The sequence below is a fragment of the Frieseomelitta varia genome, unplaced genomic scaffold (genome assembly GCF_011392965.1).
Source record: "Frieseomelitta varia isolate USP_RPSP 00005682 unplaced genomic scaffold, Fvar_1.2 scaffold_165, whole genome shotgun sequence".
Classification (NCBI taxonomy): Eukaryota; Metazoa; Arthropoda; class Insecta; order Hymenoptera; family Apidae; genus Frieseomelitta; species Frieseomelitta varia.
In genome coordinates, this window is record NW_025109361.1 from 729847 (window position 1) to 749521 (window position 19675).

At 45.9% G+C, this 19675-nt stretch overlaps 1 protein-coding gene across 2 annotated transcripts in view; it reads left to right on the forward strand.

Annotated features, from left to right (window-relative positions):
• Window positions 1-19675, forward strand: part of LOC122538503 (Krueppel-like factor 6) — a 304082-nt gene that overhangs the window by 274402 nt on the left and 10005 nt on the right. For both annotated transcript variants that reach the window (XM_043672645.1, XM_043672646.1), the window contains exon 6: window positions 1085-1311. In XM_043672645.1, the coding sequence (XP_043528580.1) occupies window positions 1085-1311 (227 nt within the window). The remainder of the gene's footprint in view (window positions 1-1084; window positions 1312-19675) is intronic.

Sequence of the window (19675 nt, forward strand, 5' to 3'; positions counted from 1 at the left end):
GAAATAGAATCCTTTTTGAATTTCCTGGTAACATTTTGACAAGAGTCTAGAATATCTTTTTTGTTTTTTAAACAAACTTTAATTTTTCAAACAAAAATCTAATCTAGAACCTAATCTAATTAAAACTTTAACCTAAAACCTAAAATCTAATAAAACCTCTAACCTAAATTTTCAAGAGATTAATAGAATCAGGATAGACTTTTTTATTATAACAATTTCTTGTCGTACAAATATTGCACTGTTGAATAGAAGAAAATAGAAAATGCTCGTCTTGATAGCTAAAATGTATCATGCACTTTTATAATACGTGTAATTACTTCGATACATCGATTCATCTTCATCGTAGGTGCTCGTAACGAAAGGGTTAATACCGTTTAAGTTACGCAAAGGAGCGTTGTTTTTTTATTTCAATTTCGAATTGAATTTTTGCATCGGAGAAACCACCCTTCGTGGAAAGATCCATCGAGTGATTAACGAGAATTCTGTTCAAATTCGCCAAGTTTTTCTATTTCGTCGAAATTTATGCCGTCCGTCTCCATTGATAATGCATCGTAAACCGCGCGGGGAGTAAATAAAGCGGGCGCAGGGCTTTTAGCATTTATGCAGAGTTCGATAACATGTAAATTGCGACCTAGAAACTGTAGCGAGGGTGCCGTTTCTGTTTTCGCGACTTCCACTATCGATGGTAACCACGTCAAACGAATCCTGGGGAAAAGTTTGGTTTCGGGATGAGCGAGTTGTCGAACGGGGTCAGCTCCGCGCCGAAAAAAATCTCAACGTGAAAAAGATCGGGAACAGATTTACGATCGATTTAAAGTGGAAAATTGTGACAGAAACGACGCTCCGCAGAGCTGACGCCACTGAACGGGGCACCGCGCCGCGAAGTGTGCACATTGCACGTCGGTAAACTGGTTTTTCGACGTACTTCTTTAAGTTTTACATAACGACATATTTGGAGACTTTGAAATTATTATGAATAATAATACAATACACACAGATCATCGCGTAGATGCCGGATATATCCGGCGCTCGTAACGAAAGGGTTAATAACAACGGCACTGTCCCCTTCTCCATTTTCTTGCAGACTGATCTCCGTCACAGCGAACGGCTACCCCGCGGTCGCAGGCACGCAACACGCACACGCAGGGACAACTGCAGCTGCGAACACCGTGGCCAACAGGCACCACGCGAGGAGCCACGAGCACAGTCCGCCTGACACGAAGCGCAGGATACACAAATGCCAGTTCCCGGGTTGCAAGAAGGTGTACACGAAGAGCTCGCACCTGAAAGCCCATCAGAGGACGCACACAGGTGAGTTGAGTGACCCGCGTTTTAATCGCGACTTCTCCACGGCCGCGTACCGCGGTTGCCAGTCCACGGAACGATTAGTTTGTGATTAGAATCGAAGAGAGGGAAAGATTTAATGGGGGCAAAAAGTTTGGCCGGAAGACAGAGCGATCGATGGGTCGTGTAACGCGCTGGAAACAGAGCGTCCAGGCTTCGATTAACATTCCCGCGAGAGTTTCTTTGGCAGGATCGTTCTGTCCGAACTTTCCTTTTGCTCGTTCGTTGCCGAGCTGTTATTAGCGAATGAAGAATTACAGAAGAATTCTTAAAACCCAAGTACCGTTATCCCGTTCTTTCTCGCGCCATTTGGCCTTTACATCGGCCGGTCGTAATCGCATCGATTCGTAACGGTTTGCGATAATGATCGAGCGTAACCACCGATCGTCGAATTAGAGAATCGAATACGCAAAAGTTTTGTTTCATTCGGCGTTTCCTTTCGTCTAGTAACGTATTCGTTTCACAGCCGCGCGCAATTCTATTACCCGTCGAAAATGTCTAGAATCACGATCGTTCAACGAACATCGATCATAACGAGACCGTAAATTACTACTGCACGTCGGGAAGCGTACGTAACGTGTAATCAAGGCAGATAGGAAAAGCATACACTTGCGCACGTTGGTGCTCGATAAATTTCGCTACTACAAAGTTCGATTTCTCTCCTCGATGGAAAAATGCGAGAAATGTTGGAAAGCTTTCCTAATTCGTCGATCCTAAAGAAAAAGGATTCACTTTCGGGTTCTTACGAACGATACTTTTTCATCGAGCTTTCTGTGATTAAGCTGAGCGTGAATTATCAATTATCTAGTGTACTGGTGCCGGGGCTACTATTAATAAACGTTCCGTAGTCTTCTGTCTTCGTAGGATACGTACGGCGCGGTCGCTCGATAATTTCGCGCGCTTCACGCGACACCGCGCGCCCTTTCTTCGCGATTCAGTTAATCGTTAGACACGCGATTATCCCTGGCGTCTGTCGAGGAGGAGGAGGGGAAGAGGAGGAACGGACGGGAAACAATCGTGGACGCATCCCGGCGAGAGCAGCCAGGGATAAATTCCCCGACGCGTTCCCTGCCTCCCTTATCGCGGCAAATAACAATGCATAATTAATTACTGAAAAGCTGAATTAAGGGAGAGCCTGTTCGGCTTGTACGCTCCGAGGTACTCGAATCGTGTACCTCGCTGGCCGGATGAACGCGAGGCCCACGTGCGCGAAAACCGGATGATACATGTTTAATATCGTCGAACCAGGTCTGGCCGTGTGTTTTATTCGATCGATAGGGGAAACAACCGTTCTTTGCCAGTTGCCGGCACGACTTAAATTACGCTTATCTCCTGACGAGAATATAACACGTGGCGGCTCGGCGAAGATGTACGGTTAATCGGATTTCGATACAGCCATTCGCTTTATTTATCGCGTCGTTATCAAAGGATGATTTTCAGAAATCGAACGCGAATTTGCAGCAGACGATAACAAGGTGTGGAGTTGAGATAAAGCGACGAACAACCTTGTAGGAAAATTACGTGCCTAATTCCCGTCGATTACCCGTAACCGCGGATCACTTCGCTCGTTTGTTTAATTCGGACATGATGAATATTCAAAAGCTGATCCCCGAAAACGTTCGCCGTTTTAGTTGAACATTCGGCGCGAGGAAACGAACGCGAGACAAGCGAGAGCGCGAGTAATCTTGGCGAGCATCGCCGTCATTTCCGTGAGCCGCGTCACTTTGAGCAAAGAACTGACCGAACACGTTATTACCATGCAGTCACATGCTCCTCTCGTCTTCGTCTCGCTGCTGTTCGCAGTCGGTTACGGCAGCAGGTGACGCTGGAGGACCGTAATTAACGAGGACACCCTTCCTCTTTCACTCGTCTCGCTCGCAACCCCCTTCAACCCTTCTCTTTTCGTTCGTAGTTTTTTGTCGCGTTACGCCTCGAATCCCTTCGGCGGGAGCAGATACGCGTTCAGGTGTACACGCGCGTAATTACCTGCGTGCGTCGTGTCTACCAGCAAAAAATCACGCCCGCTCTTCTTGTACATATGTAGAAGACATGTGTTGGTTATTTTTTCGCGCGTCTGACGGTGGAAATGCATGAGCTGAATTCGGGGAAAGAGGGAGAAGGACGGGGGTTAATTTCCACTGTATCGACGAAGGTTTTCATTCGGTTTTTCGAATCTTTTTTTTTTTTTTTTTCTTTGAGTGTACGTTATTACGATTTTACATTAGTGACACTGTGTATTGTACCTTTACAGTGAAGCGAATAAAAATGCCGATAATTTAAACTGATGTAACTTGGTCTCACTTTGAAGCTTTTATTTCGACAGCCATTCTTTTCGAAGATGATTTAATATCATACAGCGGGTGGGAAAGTGTGAGTGAAAATGTTTTTTTTTTTTTTAATGTAATGTAAAAACATTAAAAAATTTTCTGTTGTTTTGAAGATTTAAATTCTTTTTTTTTTTACAACGAACACTTGTTTTTGTACAATTTTTCTTTAAACTTGGAACATTAGAATTAGGATTTTTTCATGTTGAACTCTAATATTGAACGTTCAATGAAATAGCAAAAAATATCGTGCAGGTTTTGTAAAAGTTGCAGAAACTTCAGTGTTCAAAATAATGGCGAATCTAGTTACGAAAAAAATAGTTTAATGTTTTCGCACGCATTTTTACAATTCATCATCTTTGAAGAAAGACGAACTGACGGTTGTTAAAACAGAGACTTTACACGACTTCAAAATGAGACCGAAATTATCGACAATTTTTAATTGTTAATAGTACAGTTACGCTCTTTGCTGTATATTACACCTTATCATACCCCAGTGGTATAAACTTGTTAAGTTGCGATAGACTCGAGAGTCCAGTGGTAGTTGGTCTGACCAGTTCGGTCCGTATTCTACTTACGCTTCGCTTCTTCCCGCGCCCGATAAACTCGACAACGTGTAACGAATTTAGCAAACGTGTCCCGTTCCAAAATTCCACTGAAATTACCGTGTTGCTGATTTCAAAATGTAATTCGCCCCGAAATGGTAGGTTGAAATTGATCGAATTCGATTCGACGTAAATCCTTCCCACGATAAAATACACATTTGACCTGGCCGTCAAATATTTAACCAGGCGATTCATTTCGCATGCATCGTGTCTTTCATAAATTTATCTGGAAATCCGTTCCATCGTTACATCGGATTCCGGCGTGTTCCGCCGCGAGGCGCACGCGGCCGCCTCGTCCCCCCTCGCCCCTCCACCCGTAATATTGTACGTACAGGTGATTAAGCGTGTATACGTGTCCACATATATTTACTCACGTGAATAGTTACACGTGCGCGTACTGCCGCTTTCATATATGTGTTTATTTACCTGTCCGCGTGTGCACATCTGCATCTCTACACACGTTGCACACGTGACTACAGGAAAGCGCGCAGATGTGTAATTTCAGCCTGTGTATTAGGGAGGATAAGCTAGCGGGAGTATTCCTGGAGAAGCGAATACCTACGACAGAGAGAATACCTACGGCGGTGGGGGAGAATTACAGAGAAACAGTAACAAAAGTAGACGAGGACGGCACACAACAGAGGTCGAGGAATTTTCCATGCGGAAACTAGGTATATTCCTCTTGTCACATCTGCGTGACGTTGACTTTGAACGAGCCAGGGAGGCATGTTTTACTCGTCGGCATAAAATTCCAAAAGTCACGTTTTCACGAAACGACTGGCAATTTGGGATTTACAAATCTGAATTTGAAAATCTGATTTACCTGTCCGAGTAATATTTTCGATGAATCAACGTGATAAATGAAGAGAAAAAGAAGAAAGAATGGAGATGCTAGCATAAAGTAGAGAAAAGGGAGCGGACGGGTAAAAGGGACAGACCGAAGGGAGAGAAAGAGAGAGGGAAGAAAGAGTGATAAAAGGGACGAGGATGTAGACAGTGGGTGAGAGGATAGGCAATGAGAGAGAGGTTTGCTGGGACGCCTTCATCCTGCAGCGTGGCAGGTACGTCGGGATTGCTTCTCGCGGATCGTTAAGCAGAACTGCTAACTACGGGATTATGCATACTGCGGGTCCCGTCCCGCAATTATGACTCTGTTATGAATTCGTCCTGACGCAAGGATCCCCCTTGGTGCTTGGAACGCGCTGCACCAGACGACGTCTGCGTCACGTATCGCCGCACGGCCGAACAGAGAAAACGTTTATTTCGCTGAAAACGCTGCTCGCGAGTAGAACGGGCTGAAAAGGATGCCACGCGTGTGTCCTGCCTCCTCCTTCCCCCCCTAGCCAGCTATTACCTCCATCGTAATTGGTTTCCCGGTGACGGATGTTCCCGGTGACGGATCCCCGGGATTTTCCGGTTAATCGTTCGCCCCGCGGACTCGCGTATCGCTTCGACATTCGCCGGGTTTCGCTTAATCCAATCCGATATTGTTTCCTTTTCGAGCAACCAGTTTTCGGTGTCCCGCCGCGTTTGCTAGTTCGTCTGCTACAGGTTCCTCGAAGATTTTCTATTGAATTGTTCGGAAAGTAATTTCGTTTTGTAGCAGTTTTTTTCGTTTCATTCGCTGGTACCAGAAAGGTAGCAAAATGGTCAATATATGATTAAAAATATTTGTATACTGTAAAAAAATTGTCGCTGATTTTCCTAAAAAAAAAAAAAAAAGAAAAACGAAATTACTTTTCGAACGAGCCATAATTGTGCTGTCATATATAGTGCGACTTTCTCGAAAGACGGAGTTTTATACAAATTTATGCGATTATATATTTGAACGTGTCCTGTAAATATCCGTAGTTTATCCATCACAATAAAAGAGGAATAGAAAGTTTAGTGTAAAAATAACAAACTGACAGGTAACTCTTTACTCTCTACGAAAAAGTATTTTTCTATATACTTCTTGCATTGATATATCATTAATTACCTAACTTCTCTACATTTCACCGAATCGATCAAGCTCCAGGGGTTCCAGACGCGAGACACACGCGATTCTTACCCTTCCCTTCTCTTCGGTAGTGCGTTCCTCGATTGCAACGAATTCGAAAAGACGAGAGCAGGCGAGGAAAAGAAGAGAGAGAGAGAGGGAGAAGGAAAGAGAGAGGGTTGGCAAGAGACGCAAACGAAAAAGTTGGCCGAAGGCTGGCGGGCAGGCGAAGAAAAGTCCGCGAAGGAACTTTCTTCCAGAGATGGAAATACCGGTATACTTTGATCTTGGTTGGCGAATCTAATTACTGCCGGCTTGGAAGGAGCGTTCGCGAGGACCGGGACGCAAAACGAGGCGAATCGTCGAATCACAAAGTCCGGGCGATCGTGTGGCCGAGTCAACATGAAGGTTCGTTACGAATTCCATCGGCGAACTTTCCTTTCGAGGATCTTTCGGCATGTAGATATCCGCCAGGCCAGCAGAGGAGGTCGTTCATCCCTGACCCAGCTCTCCTTACGAACTCCTCTCTCTCTCTCTCTCTCTCTCTTTCACCTCCCTCTCTCGTTCTACGCTCGCTGCGTCTCAAGATTCTCGTCTTAACGACGAATCGATCCGATTAGACGATTTAACAGTCAAAGCCATCGTCCAGGGTCCTGTTAATTCCCTTCTAACGAGCCGATAAGACGTTAACTCTAAACAGCGAAGCCAAGTTGATGAGATCAACCGCGGCGTTGGGGGGGTTATAGTCTACTCTTCTCTCTGCGAGGCATCGACCTTCTCAAACAGCGATTTCCCTCGTCGTTGATGAAATAAATATGATTTCGTCGGATGGAAGAAAAAAAAAAAAGACGTTGGATTTTCCCAGTTGCGAGGAAGTGTATTTGTTTCATTCGGGCTGGCAAAATGGGAACGGGCGCGCACGTCGATTGCATAGAGAAGCCGAGATGGATTTTTCCGAGGCGTTTAACGGGGCACGAGTTGTTCGAGCGAGAGGCATTGCCACAGGAGAGAGCGTTAAACATTTTTGAGGAAACAGGATTTGTTTCTTGTTTATCCACTTTGCCCGTCAATATCGCGTTTCAGTGATTTCTTCGTTTTTACGCCGGCAAAGCCTTTCTATACGATTTCCTCGTGGGAATCGGGGAACTATCGATCCGATGGCCCGACAGTCCCCCGGCGATTGTACGCGCGCACCGAGAAACCCGGGGGCAGCGATAGCGGCGATAAAAGAACAGGGAAAAGAAGAAGACGAAAGGGGAGGGAAGAAGAAGCCCGAAGAAGAAGGGAAAGAAGAGGGGAGAAAGAGAGAGATTTCCAATTACAGAGACTTTCTGTTCCGGAATTCCATTCCAAACACCATTGTTCTCGCGTCTCGAGCTGTGGACAGGACTTTGATCCCTCCACGGAGTCCAATCGTTTCGCTGGAAACTTTTCGCAATCGTTCCCTTAGTGCTCGTTAATGGAATGTCAATATATTTGGAAAATTAAGGATCGACAGATTCGTTATCCCGTGGATTTGTTCGTCATTGATCGAACGTTCTTGCGTCGAGTCCGTGGAGGAAGAAAAATTAGAAACACACACATACAGAAAAATTAGAAACATACACATACTCTATATCTCTAACCGTGTGGCTCAATTTTTTATATATTCTTTTTTATAAACTCTGATAAAGACGGAATTTTCACGACGTCATCGTTCGCGTTCACGCGAATCATTTGCGAGGATTCAGTCGATCGATATCATCTCGTCGGTTTCTTCGATCGTCCATACCGATCTTTTAATTACGAGATCGTAGGAACAAGCTCGACTACGGAAGTGGTGGACAGAGGGGGGGGGGGGGGGGAAGCAGATTTTTCTTCGGTTCGATCGCGGATATCGTTCAAAGGAACGCATCCATTGTCGTTCGAGCGAATAATATCACATAGCAAGAGGGGCAAGAGCCACAAATAGGTCAGCCGGGGTGCGATAATTCACGCCTTAGAAATAGATGGCGAAGCAACGGGCTTAAATCAAACGAAGGATGGGAGGAAAAAAATCGAAGACTGTAGGAACCGGCGACTGATACACACACACGCGCGAGGTCGTGGGAAATTATTTATCGTAGCGTGTGGCTGCTCGCGATGCGTTTCCCGCCATTCGGAAGAGGCCGTTCTGCGCATTATCGGTGCGTTTCCTCTTTGCATTCACCGCGGGGGATGTATTGAAACCTTTCAAATTTCGCGTCGAGTCGGCCGGCCATTGTTCCCCGGCGCAAAAAATAAGGAAAGCACCGGCCTGATAATTTATCGAGCTCGCGAGAGGGGCCGAGAACGCGTTCCCCGCCGATTCTCTTTGAAAACAAACAGCGCGGGGCGAGTTATTGCGTTATCGGGCCTGGGATTTGAAAATCAAGTTCGCCAGCCATTTTCAGGCTCGCTCCGCTCTTGAACGCCGCGGTTGTCCGTTTCTGGCTCTCGTTTGAAAGGATTCTGATTCTGCGGAATTTAATCGGCCGCGTGTGTTCTCCTCTGTGCTCCGATTCAAACGGCGTAATGGATTCAAGATTTTTCAATCGTTCTTACGCGTTTTACTCTCTTTCCTGAAACTTTTGGCGAAATATTTCGCAACGCAGAGCAACAAACAACTCGATTATCTGATCTGTACGAGCTATTTGTGTTGGAGGACACCGATATAGGATGAATGGGATATGTGCGGTGTTTATGCTTATTGGTGTTGGAGCGATGGCGAATAACACAATTTAGGAGGGGGCGCGACATTGTATGGTGTGACTTCACGTTTTTTATTTTCTTTTTAGTTTCATTCGAGCCGTAGAACAGTCACCACGTGTCGCATATCTAAAATTCTATATTCGTTTTATTCTTAAATTGTATTTAATCATATTATATATATTCGTCATTTCCACTCCATACGCGAGTGCCCTACCTTTTGCTATTTTAATAAATATATTTTTATTATAAAGAAGGAATTTCAACAATTTGCAAGTTTCATCCAATGAAATATCGACCAAACATTACGGAAATCGCGTTAGGCGCGCTTAAAATACCCGCTCGATCCTCTAGAATAATCAAGGCGTCCCTCTGCAATCAAGCCGATCGATTTTAACCCAATAATTTTCAGCCGCGTGCCTCCCAGAGCAACATTACGTCATTCAAGGTGCTCGCAGAAGTTTTCTTTCTGCAATATGAATGGCCACTTGGGGAAACGCGGGGAAATCCCGCTTTTCCGCTTTCGAATAAATCTTCGTTCCCACCTTTCGGTATTATCCAAAATTTCTCCGCGCATCGATCCGTGAGGAATGGTCGCGCGTTATTGTCGAGAGTTTTTGGCCGCGGCGCGTTGCAGTTCGCAATACGATTTGTAAATAATGACCGGAGAAACCGAGCTCGGTCGAGTTTTGCTCTTTCATCCCTTTCTCTCGCCATTTGCGCGTTTCTGCCCCCAAGCGGCTGTATCTGCGCGATTGGACGCGTCTGTTTCGTGCGTTTCGACGTAGAACTCGAATCGCCTCGCATATTTTCCCTCCGTTTGGCGATTGGTCTTTGGCGAGAATCGATCGTCGCTTCGTTCTTCGTTCGAATGATAGAATAAAGTTGAATTGTTTCAGTTACTTTGCAATTTATCATGCAATTTGCCGAGCAATTTACCAGTTATAAAGTGTTTCCTTTGGATTTCAAGTTGTAAGCGCAAACTTGAAGAAAGAGGGAAGCAAATTCGCAATTTACTTTGATGTAAATTTTGTATATTTTGTATTTAGCGTATTATTCCGTGGCGAATGTTTATCCTAAAAAGGCATTCAAAAAATATGAGGTTGTCAAAAAAAATAGGTAACACAGACGAATTGTGTTATTTCTGTTCGGATGTCAATGGACAGGAATTTTCTGAAACTGGAAACAAGATGGAAAAAGACCCATTTCACACATTCGACAAATTAGATGAATTATCCCCAGACACAGATAATGAAGAGGGGAATATTTTGAACAAATGTAGAGGACAAAAGAGAAGGAGATTAGTATTGATACCATATTGATTAATGTCCACATTCAAGTGTAAAAAACATTACTTTTTCTTTTTTAAACCAATCACAGTACGATTTAGTGTGAGATGCCGCTACGTTTGGCCAACACGATGGCCATAATTCTTTGCAAGTTGTTTTATGAACTTCTGCGTGATAGATTCTAGCTGATTCAAATGATTCAATGGTATTATATTTCAAGCGCTGTAGGAATTAATAGGAACTTTCGAGGGGCGATTTTCCGGAAGACGGACTCCTCGATAGAAACAGATAGTTTGCACAAACTAATTAGCAGCTTGCCGAATCTCGAGTCTTTGGCGAACATCGCGTAAAGTGCGATTTAACCCGTACCTGACTCAAGAGAGCCTATGTGTGTGTGTGTCTTGCCCGGGGCGGTTCTGATCGGCTAAGACTATAAACAACTCCATAGCTTCTCCTTCAAGTGTTTAACGCTAAGCTGTCTAACTTCCTGGCCGCGGCAAAGCGGCTGGAAACTCTTAAACCCCGATGCTTTTGTCGCGCATCAATTCCTAAAACGATGCTCGCTCTCTCATTAATTCACTGTTCGATTATTCGCGTTCCGACGCGCGCGCGCATCCGTAACCAGGCCAATCGGTAAATACTTAAGGTTCTTCATCAACAGTTCCTGTATTATTCCCGGATTAATCTTCCTGATCATTGTATTATTTACAAGATTGAAAGTTTGCCGGGCTGCGGATTATATCTCGAAAGTTTTGGGACATTCGCGGAAAGTGACATAAACATCAAACCGCGTGTTAGGAAATGATCGAAACTTTGAACGATTACCGTCTCGTTATCTTGGGGAAATGTCGAGGAATCTTGTTGGCAGAAAATTAAGATTCTTAAGATAAAAAAGAGTTGTTCACTCGAATTGATAAACTAAAGGGGATGATCAAGAAATGGAGAGAAAGAACATTTAACCTTGATTGTCACAAAATTATTTTTAATTTTCTCCCGCTTGATCTTGTCGAAAATTACAAAGATTATCGCGAAATCATTCTTACAAAGCACAGCCCTGTAGTAAGTGGCCTTTGCAAATTCATCAGTTATTATCTCGCACGAATGCGAAATTCTGATCGATTAATCGTTTCCCTGACAACTTAAACCAATTATCTTGTCTCGTACAAAGCCAGGGTGTATTCTAATACAATACTTGCACGAACGAGGATGTGTTCGTCGTCCTCTCTTGCTTTGTCTCGCGTGCACGCGTTTGTGCACAGGTTTCCACACACACACAAACACACACACACGTGGTGTGCGATCTCCGCGTGTACGTACATATTGATTCGCACCTCGGGCACTGTTCGAAATACGTTCGAAACACGCAGGGAAGTTAGAAGCCGCCTCCGTGCCTCGCCCGCCTCCGCCGCCGCCGATCCCCAGGACCCTGCCACCGCAAACAATTGGAAACGTCGTCAAAGTTCTCGCTACAGTTGACAGCGAAACCGCAGTTCACAATACGAGGAACGTGCTATCTCTAGCCTAGTAGTCGATACCGCCGGAAACAAGCAGCCAAGAACCCGAGTGTACGCGCGCACTCCGTCGCACACTGCCAGGGTAAACCGCGCGCCCTGTCATCGATCTTCAGCGATCGACCGTTTCAACTTTCCGTTACAACTCTCCTCGACACTCGACGAACTTTTACGCGTACGACGTTTCACGCGAGATCTCTTGCGTGATGGAGACTCTCTCTACCTCTCTAGTTAATTGAGGCAGTTTAACCTTCCGGACAATTGAGTCGCCATGTTTCGGGAGTGAGTCTCTCTATGGTCAGTCGCACGTATGTATGTATTTCTAGCTCTCTTTGGAAAATTCGAATCTCGAGGTATTCTCATGTGTTTTATTCAGGGACTATTGCCAGTGATACGGCCTCGTTATAGTCAGACACACTGTGTGAGAATAATTTATTTAATAAATTTAATAACTTTTCTCGAAAGCGCGAATAACCATTTCACATAAAGAGGATGCCATTTTTTTTTTTTTTTTTTTTTTTTTGGTTTCTTTGCGAGGTTTCCTAGCGGTAAGATTGTCTGCGAAACCCAAGTAGAATATCTCATGTACGCTCAGACACGCCATACTCGCAGAGAAATCCTCCTTTGGAAACGTTGCCCCTCTACGAGTTATTTGCCATCTCCAGCGTAAATCCTGCTGACGAAATTCCGAAGACAGCCGGTTTTTCACGAAATTACAAAGTTAATCCTCGCGAGGCGACAGCACGGCGTCAGATCCACGGTCAGAAACTCCGTGTAGACGCTCCGGTGAGTAAAAGTCCAGCGCGGAGGTTAGTTTTTCACGGCAATGAACTTCTCCCTTCCTCCGCCCACTTCCAGGAAACAACGGATTTTATCCAAGGTTTCTTTCCTACATGGCACACGCCCACCAAAGGGCGGAACATTTTTATACCCGCGTGGAAGCGTGGCCGTTTCCGAAGTAAACGCCGCGGCCTTCCTCGAAACAAACACCTCGCAATCGCTTCTCTCCCCGTGATGCACGATATTTCTTTACGGGGAAATCCCGTTTCATTTTTCATTTCTATCGCGCCTCGCCCTATTTCGATGTACGAGCGCCGCGCGCGGCATCGCGTCGCCCCGTTGCAAAATTTGTCCCTCCCGGAAAAGCAACGGCTTGCCAGTCCGAGAGAGATCCCCTTGCAAAATTCTTTCCTCGACCCTTCCCTGTTTAAGGGCAGGCTGCCTGACAGGCTCGTTTCTCACATGGAATTGGCGGCAGTAAAGAAGGGGAAAAAAAATATAAGACATCGTATCGTGGGAGACATAAAATTCGACACCACCGCGAACGATCTATCAAGCAGACTCTACGAGATGCTCTCTTGCAATTTCGGGCAAGAGCGTGTTCCTGTATTCCGTGACGAGTTTTATTAATCCTTGGGAAAGGAGTCCGTGGGAGGATTCGTTCGTTCCATTATTCGTTAGGTGTTCGCCGATATTCCTGGATCAGTGGGGAAATTTATTACAGTTCGAGGGGCGCCTTCGAACTTTGCCTTCGAGAAATGCCAATGGAAACCCGACGGCGTTCGCCGGTTGTAAAATTGTCACGCCCTCGTAACAGAGGGGACGGTGTCCTTTACAACCAGCTAAATGCGGGAAAATAAAAAAAAAAAAAAAAAAGAAAAGAAAAGAGAAAACGAGGAAAAGAGGTACACTGCGCTGTCCGCTACAATGGCTCTCGTAGAACAATGTAGAATCTTCTTTTGTGGCTCGCGAAGTTTCCCCCTTTGTTACGCGGACTGGAAATTTTTCGCGCGGTTCCGTAATATTTTGCTCGAATTCTTCTTTTCTATTTTCCCCCTCCTCCGTCCCCTTTTTGCCCCGCGATTCACCCTTCCTGCTCCGAACGATCAGCCGGCTTTGCTTTATCGAATTTTTGTCGCGGACAATCTCTGAAAGAGGTTAAATCTAACGAGACAGTTCTCCGTGCCGAGTAATTTTCACAATCTTCTCGCGCGTGTTAATACGCGCGGCGGGGGTTAAACGTTCGTGGAGCTGTGGAAAATCATGTCTCGCTTTGTGAAAGCATGCAGTTCCTCGCAGAGGCGAGTTTCACGGGTCCGCGACATTTCTGATTTCGAAAGAAAAATCATGAAAATCCCGATCCCTACTTCCATGGACTTCCGCGCAACCGGAACGGATCAAGATTGTTTCGAACGCTAATCCTCGATTTTTTCCTCATTGGAAATTGAAGTGTTCCCGCCCGGGCGAAAGAAATTAAATTTTTTTCTCGAAACGCGTTTTTCGCCAGACGTATCGCCGGAGTCTGTCGGTTTGTTGTAGTTTTAATAAAGGAAAATGATAGACTTTTAATGGAGGATACACACGCATCCCGGGGTTAATTAAAACTTCATCTCCGCCGACAGGTAATTTCAGGAAATATTCGCTCGAAAAAATTTCACCGTAATTTTTTTCATTGGCGCGAGCAACAAAGGAAACGCGTCTCTCCTGCGTTGAACTATTTACCTTCTGCTTTTACGTCACTAGCAACGATTTAGTACGAAATCAAAACGGAGAGCTTCGTAAAAATTTCCACGTTACAAACTTTGTGCCGCCGATTTCCGGTACGATCGAAACTCGCGAAAAATCGCAGACTCCGAGAAAAGCGCAAGTAACGAGATACGAAGTAACAGCCACGAGTATTTATTGAAATACACCTGTGCAAATGTAAATAAATATTTTCCGCCATTCTCGAGTCGTTCTCCTGCAACGTACCGCGCACGAAAGAATTTCAATGCTGTCAGAGGAAAAATTCTCCTCTTCTAGGTGAAACGTGCATAAAGTTATTCCCAGATTCCTGATCGATCCCCTCCTCGCGAAGATATCGTCACTGGTCCAACGTCTGGAATATCCAACGTTGGCCGGCCAGAATCTCTAGCATGTCGAAACTGTAAAAAATTTTACTTCCACCGACCTGGCGAATTCTCGTCTCTCGGAATCTCTCGATGGTGTGTGCAGGCGCGCTCACCGAAGACGAGAAGAAAGAAAAAGAGGTTTCCTCGTCCATCGATCTGTCATGCGGATCCACGGAACGTCTTTTGGTATTAGACGCGTTTCTCTCGTCGAAACGTTTCTCGCGCGGAACGTGCTCGGATGTAAAGGTCGGAGAACAGAAAAGAAATAGACCGAGTGAGTGAAAGAGAGAGAGAGAGAGAGAGAGAGAGAGAGAGAGAAGGGGATGGAATCCTTGGTCATAAATTCCGGTTGTCCTATCCCTCGGCGACATGACGGAAGGTAGCCTATACATCGTCGCCGACGACGGACTTAATAAAATGCAAAGACGACGAACACACATTGCCAGGGACAGTCTGACATATCGACGCAATACCGACCCACTCAGACCTCTCGAGGAACGTCAGATGGAGGGAAGGACGTAGAAAAATCGTTTCCACGGCGAACGGGACGAACGTCATCGGGGGTAATACGTGAAACCAGCCACTTCTGACTTTCGCCAGTTTCGCCACTGTCCTCGATCTTCCTCTTTCTCTATTTAGTACCCCGTTCTATTCGTACCAGGTATTCGTCTGCATGGAATGTCTGCGGGAAATTTATGGAGAACGCGCATAAAACGCAGTCAGGGCGGCGAACGGAACGGCATGCACGTCCGGCAATTTTGTTCCCCGTGGGGAACAGCTCGCGGTTCTATATTATAAAATCGCTTCGAGGAATATCGAGCGAACTTTATTCGAACTTTACTCGGACATGTCCAAACGTGGACCGCGGCTGTCGTTTCGGCTTATTATTGACGAAATTGTCGAGTCGCGTTCCACGTGAGAGATGATTGAACACGACTCGCTGTAGTGTGTCTGCGTTATAAATCAGTGTAATGCAGCCGCGCTGAAATGAGTCAAGACCCACAGTTTAGTTTAGTTTAGTTTAGGGTTGAGTTTGGTTTTATCTTCAAGAGTGACTGGCGTAGTTTCTCGAAAGCGAGATTGTTTCTTTGTCGGTCAATTTTATAGGAAAATTGGTAGCTGGCTGCAGCCAATCAGATTCGATTTTCTTCTCCAAGTTGACGTTAGTCTACAAACGTTTTACACGTGGTAGGATTTTCGAGTCAGCAGAAATCATGATTCTAGTTCTCTGTGAGATCCAAGGGACCACGAGGCAACAATTACCCTTCTCCTTCCCCTCCCTTCACCACAGCGCCCCTTCTCCAGAGCAGGAAGAAATTACCCTATCTGCCAAACTGTGCACGCACGTCGACGAAGGAGATAAACAGGCGGCTGATATTCGTACGGAACAAAGGTGGCGGTTTGGGACAGGGGGTTGCGCAGAGCTGACGTATCGCGTCGTTTAGCAACGTTCGTTACGGGCTGGAAACGGGCTGGAAACGGGGCGCGACGTCGACGGGGTAGAGCAGGTTAACACTTTAAGCCGTCCTGTTTAATATGGCTTTATTACGTAGGTGGTAACGAACCGCCGGGAGGCCATTATGCGGCGATAAAATGCGCAATGCACGATGCACCTACACATCGTTCCACCCCCCCTTCCCTCCTCCCCCCGTCCACCTGGCGCGCGTCTCCGTCGGTAACACGCACGCACACGAATACCGCGCCGCCGACACTTACACGCGTCCAAGTTGACTGACCCGCGCACGCTTCCGTTCCACGCGTAACATACGCGCGAGCGAGCGAGCGACGCACACACTGGCTGTGGTCGTTCGCCACCGTTACGCAGTCACCATGGTTACTCGAAATTCAATTTGCCTTTTCGATGGGGCCTATGCACGCACGCGACACGTCGTTCGTTGATTTTTTCCAGCTTTTTCCCTCCTGCCTTTTTTTCATTTCTCTTTCTCGCGCGTACACACACACACACACTCTCTCTCTCTCTCTCTCTTTCTGTCTGTCTGTTTGTTTTTCCCTCTTTCTTTCACTTTTTTTTTCTTTTTTTTTTTGGTTCGTTTAATTGCACGTGTAATGGTCCCGTTGATTTTTACTGTACCTCCGTTTGCGGCCGGATTTTAGATCAGGGGTGACTGCGAGGAAGGGGGTGATCCGACGGTGGAACGAGGGAAAGGTGGAAGGTACATTATTGATCGAGAGGGACTAATGTCCTGATAATGAGAGTGCACAGATAGAGATAGGGGATCGGTGTACAGAGATAAAGTTGGAGGGTGTAGATACGGCTAGAGGGTTATAATGATGAGAGGCTAATGGGATTATGATTATGACGTTTCGTTGTTTCGCAGAGCAGACAGAAAGAGACAGAGAGAAAAGAAGAAGGCATGCTCGAAAGCATAAGTACAAAAAATTGCTATTGCAAAGTCATGAATCAATAAGTCGACGATTACGTTTAAAATTTTATCGCATGACGTAATTTTGCGAAATGGTACGGTATTTTTCGCATAAAATACGAGATAGTTTTTCATAGCTTTACTCCGCCGCTCTGTCTCTTCGGAAACGCAGCTACGTATTACGCTCGCACCGAGGAAAGAGCTACATTATAGGCGGATGCTTTTCTGCGAAACGTTCGACTTCTTTGCCGATCCATTGATATTCTCTAGCCGTGCTCGGGAAAGTGCTATACCATCGTCTTTTGCAATTTCGTTTAACGTAAATTTCCAATTTTTATAAAATATCCTGCGTCTGTACTGGCTCGCGAAAGTGTTTGAACGTTGACGATATACTGTACACGCGTTTTGTAAAACATAAATTTTGAAATTTCGTTAACACCCTGACTCCGGATTCGATCGGACACGATTATAAAATTAAGAAGTCCATAAACGACAATACGCTATTTCCCGAACAGTTTCTACTTCGTTCAACGTGACGCTGCGAGTTTGAACCAAGAATGACACTTTCATCGATACGCTCGAAAACCAATAGAAAACTCGACACGAGTCACGTCACCGTTGCTGAAACGCGGAAGCGCGAGACACAGGTTGCACGTATTCTCCATGCAAATCCACTCTTCCATGGGTACTCTGTTGGCAGTCACCAATTTTTCTTCCCGCCACTCAAGCGTCGGTAACGTATTCGCGGCAGCTTCGCGAATATATCGTTCGTTCTTCCACTTTCCTCCGCCGTCGCCGAACACAGTTTATGCCTATCGTTCACGGAATTCTCATCGTCTTAGCCGGCTGGCAGTGGCAATTTCTAGTCGCGCGAAGTGTCGAGGAAGCGACGCTCGTCCTTCGTCTCGGCAGGAAGCACGAGCGTACGTGAGAGCGTCGTATTTTCCCACGTAAGAAGTCGCGGCTATCTCTGTCAAAGCCAACCCCCCCAGCTAACGTGACACGAGGGGCGGAGGAATCGGATTTGCTTATGCATTGCCGCCGAATTTGTCGTCGTTGTTGTCTTCTCGTTGGAATGGAATTTGGGGAAAAAGCGAATCTCGTCGCGGAACAACTTCGAGACGAGAACATTTTTCCAACCCCGTCGCGCGTCAATGTCGAGTAAACGTCAGCCGTAACTCTGGCCTGTCCTCCTGCTGGCGCGCGGGAACATCGAGAAGAAGTTTCTCCTCGCGAATTCGTTAGCAAGAATTGATCCCGCCCGTGGAACGTGGCGGCGGAATAGTAAGGAAATCGTAACGAATGGCTTCACCGGTGGATGCCGCGGATGTGTACGCGAGCTGCAGCTCGATACGACGAGGGGTTGCGTGCGTTTAAAGCTGCTCGGTCGAAGCGTGTTCCTGGAATTGAATGAAGTAGGGTGCTCGTATTTCCGCGTTGTAAGGTAGATCCCTGGGTTTGTAAAGCGGTTGCGAGGTTCGTAGAGAGGGAGAGGTTCACTTCTCTGTGCTGTGACGAGAGGATTCATAGAGAATTCATTTTGTATCAGCGAAACACTGCGACTTTCTTTGCTTTATTCGAGTCTTTCTTTTTTCGTGAGGGGAAAGAAATGCTCGATGAATTATTCCGTGAAAGCTATGTATCTCCGCGTCTAGTTTGTAATGTAAGACACACATGTTAATGATATGCGTTGAATTTCCCTGGACAATTCAACCGATGCGACACGAGGCGGACGAAGGGGAACAATATTCCAGTGGCGTGAATTTTTTTAAGATCGCGTATTCACGACCACGGCATTACCGCGTTTAAATTACACGCGAAACGTTGCCAGCCGCGCGCAAACAAGCACGCGACAATAAAAACGTCACATCACGCGAATGTCGGGCTACGTTAAAGGCCCTCCACCCTCCCTCTCGTATTTCCTTCCTTGTCCAAACCCTCTGTCTGTTCTCTTTCTCTCCCGTTTTTTTTTTTTTTTTAATTCATTAAGTTCAGAGTCGCCCGCGGCGTAGATGTCAAACGTTTTACACCGCGGTTTTATACGCCCGTTTATATCGTTTTATATAACGGGCGGCCGCCATTACGCGCGTTTCCCCTTTATCTTCGTTTTTTTTTTACGAAGGAGCAGCGTGTATCTACATTTCGTCCTGATTAGAGAAACACGACGAGAAGCCTGTAGGTCAAAAACCTCGCTTTCGATTCTGCCACTTTTCTGAAAAGGGCAGCGATAAATCGCCCCCCTCCCCCTCCTTCCTGAAACTTTAACGAGAATCATCGAAGCCGCCCGAAGGAGTCCCTTCAATCTTCTCCAGCTCCCTTTCAAACTGCGCTTCGCTAAATCCAGCAAGACAAAGCCCGCCCAAGTTTTTCAACCTTTAATAGCAGGCTCTAAGGTCTTTCAGACTTTCTTCAGCCTCTCCACGACGCTCTCTCCATTTTGAAAGAATATGACACCTCCATTCCGATCGGGACGCTACGCGAGCGCGGCGCAGTCGAAATTAAATCCATTAATGTAATTACAATCACTCGCGCGTGAGTTACACTTTAGCTTCTTCAACGTTCTATTAATCTCTTTTTGAATTTTCATCTCCCTCTTTTTATTAAAATCCTAACGCAGTTCGTTAAGCGCACCGGCAAAGCGCC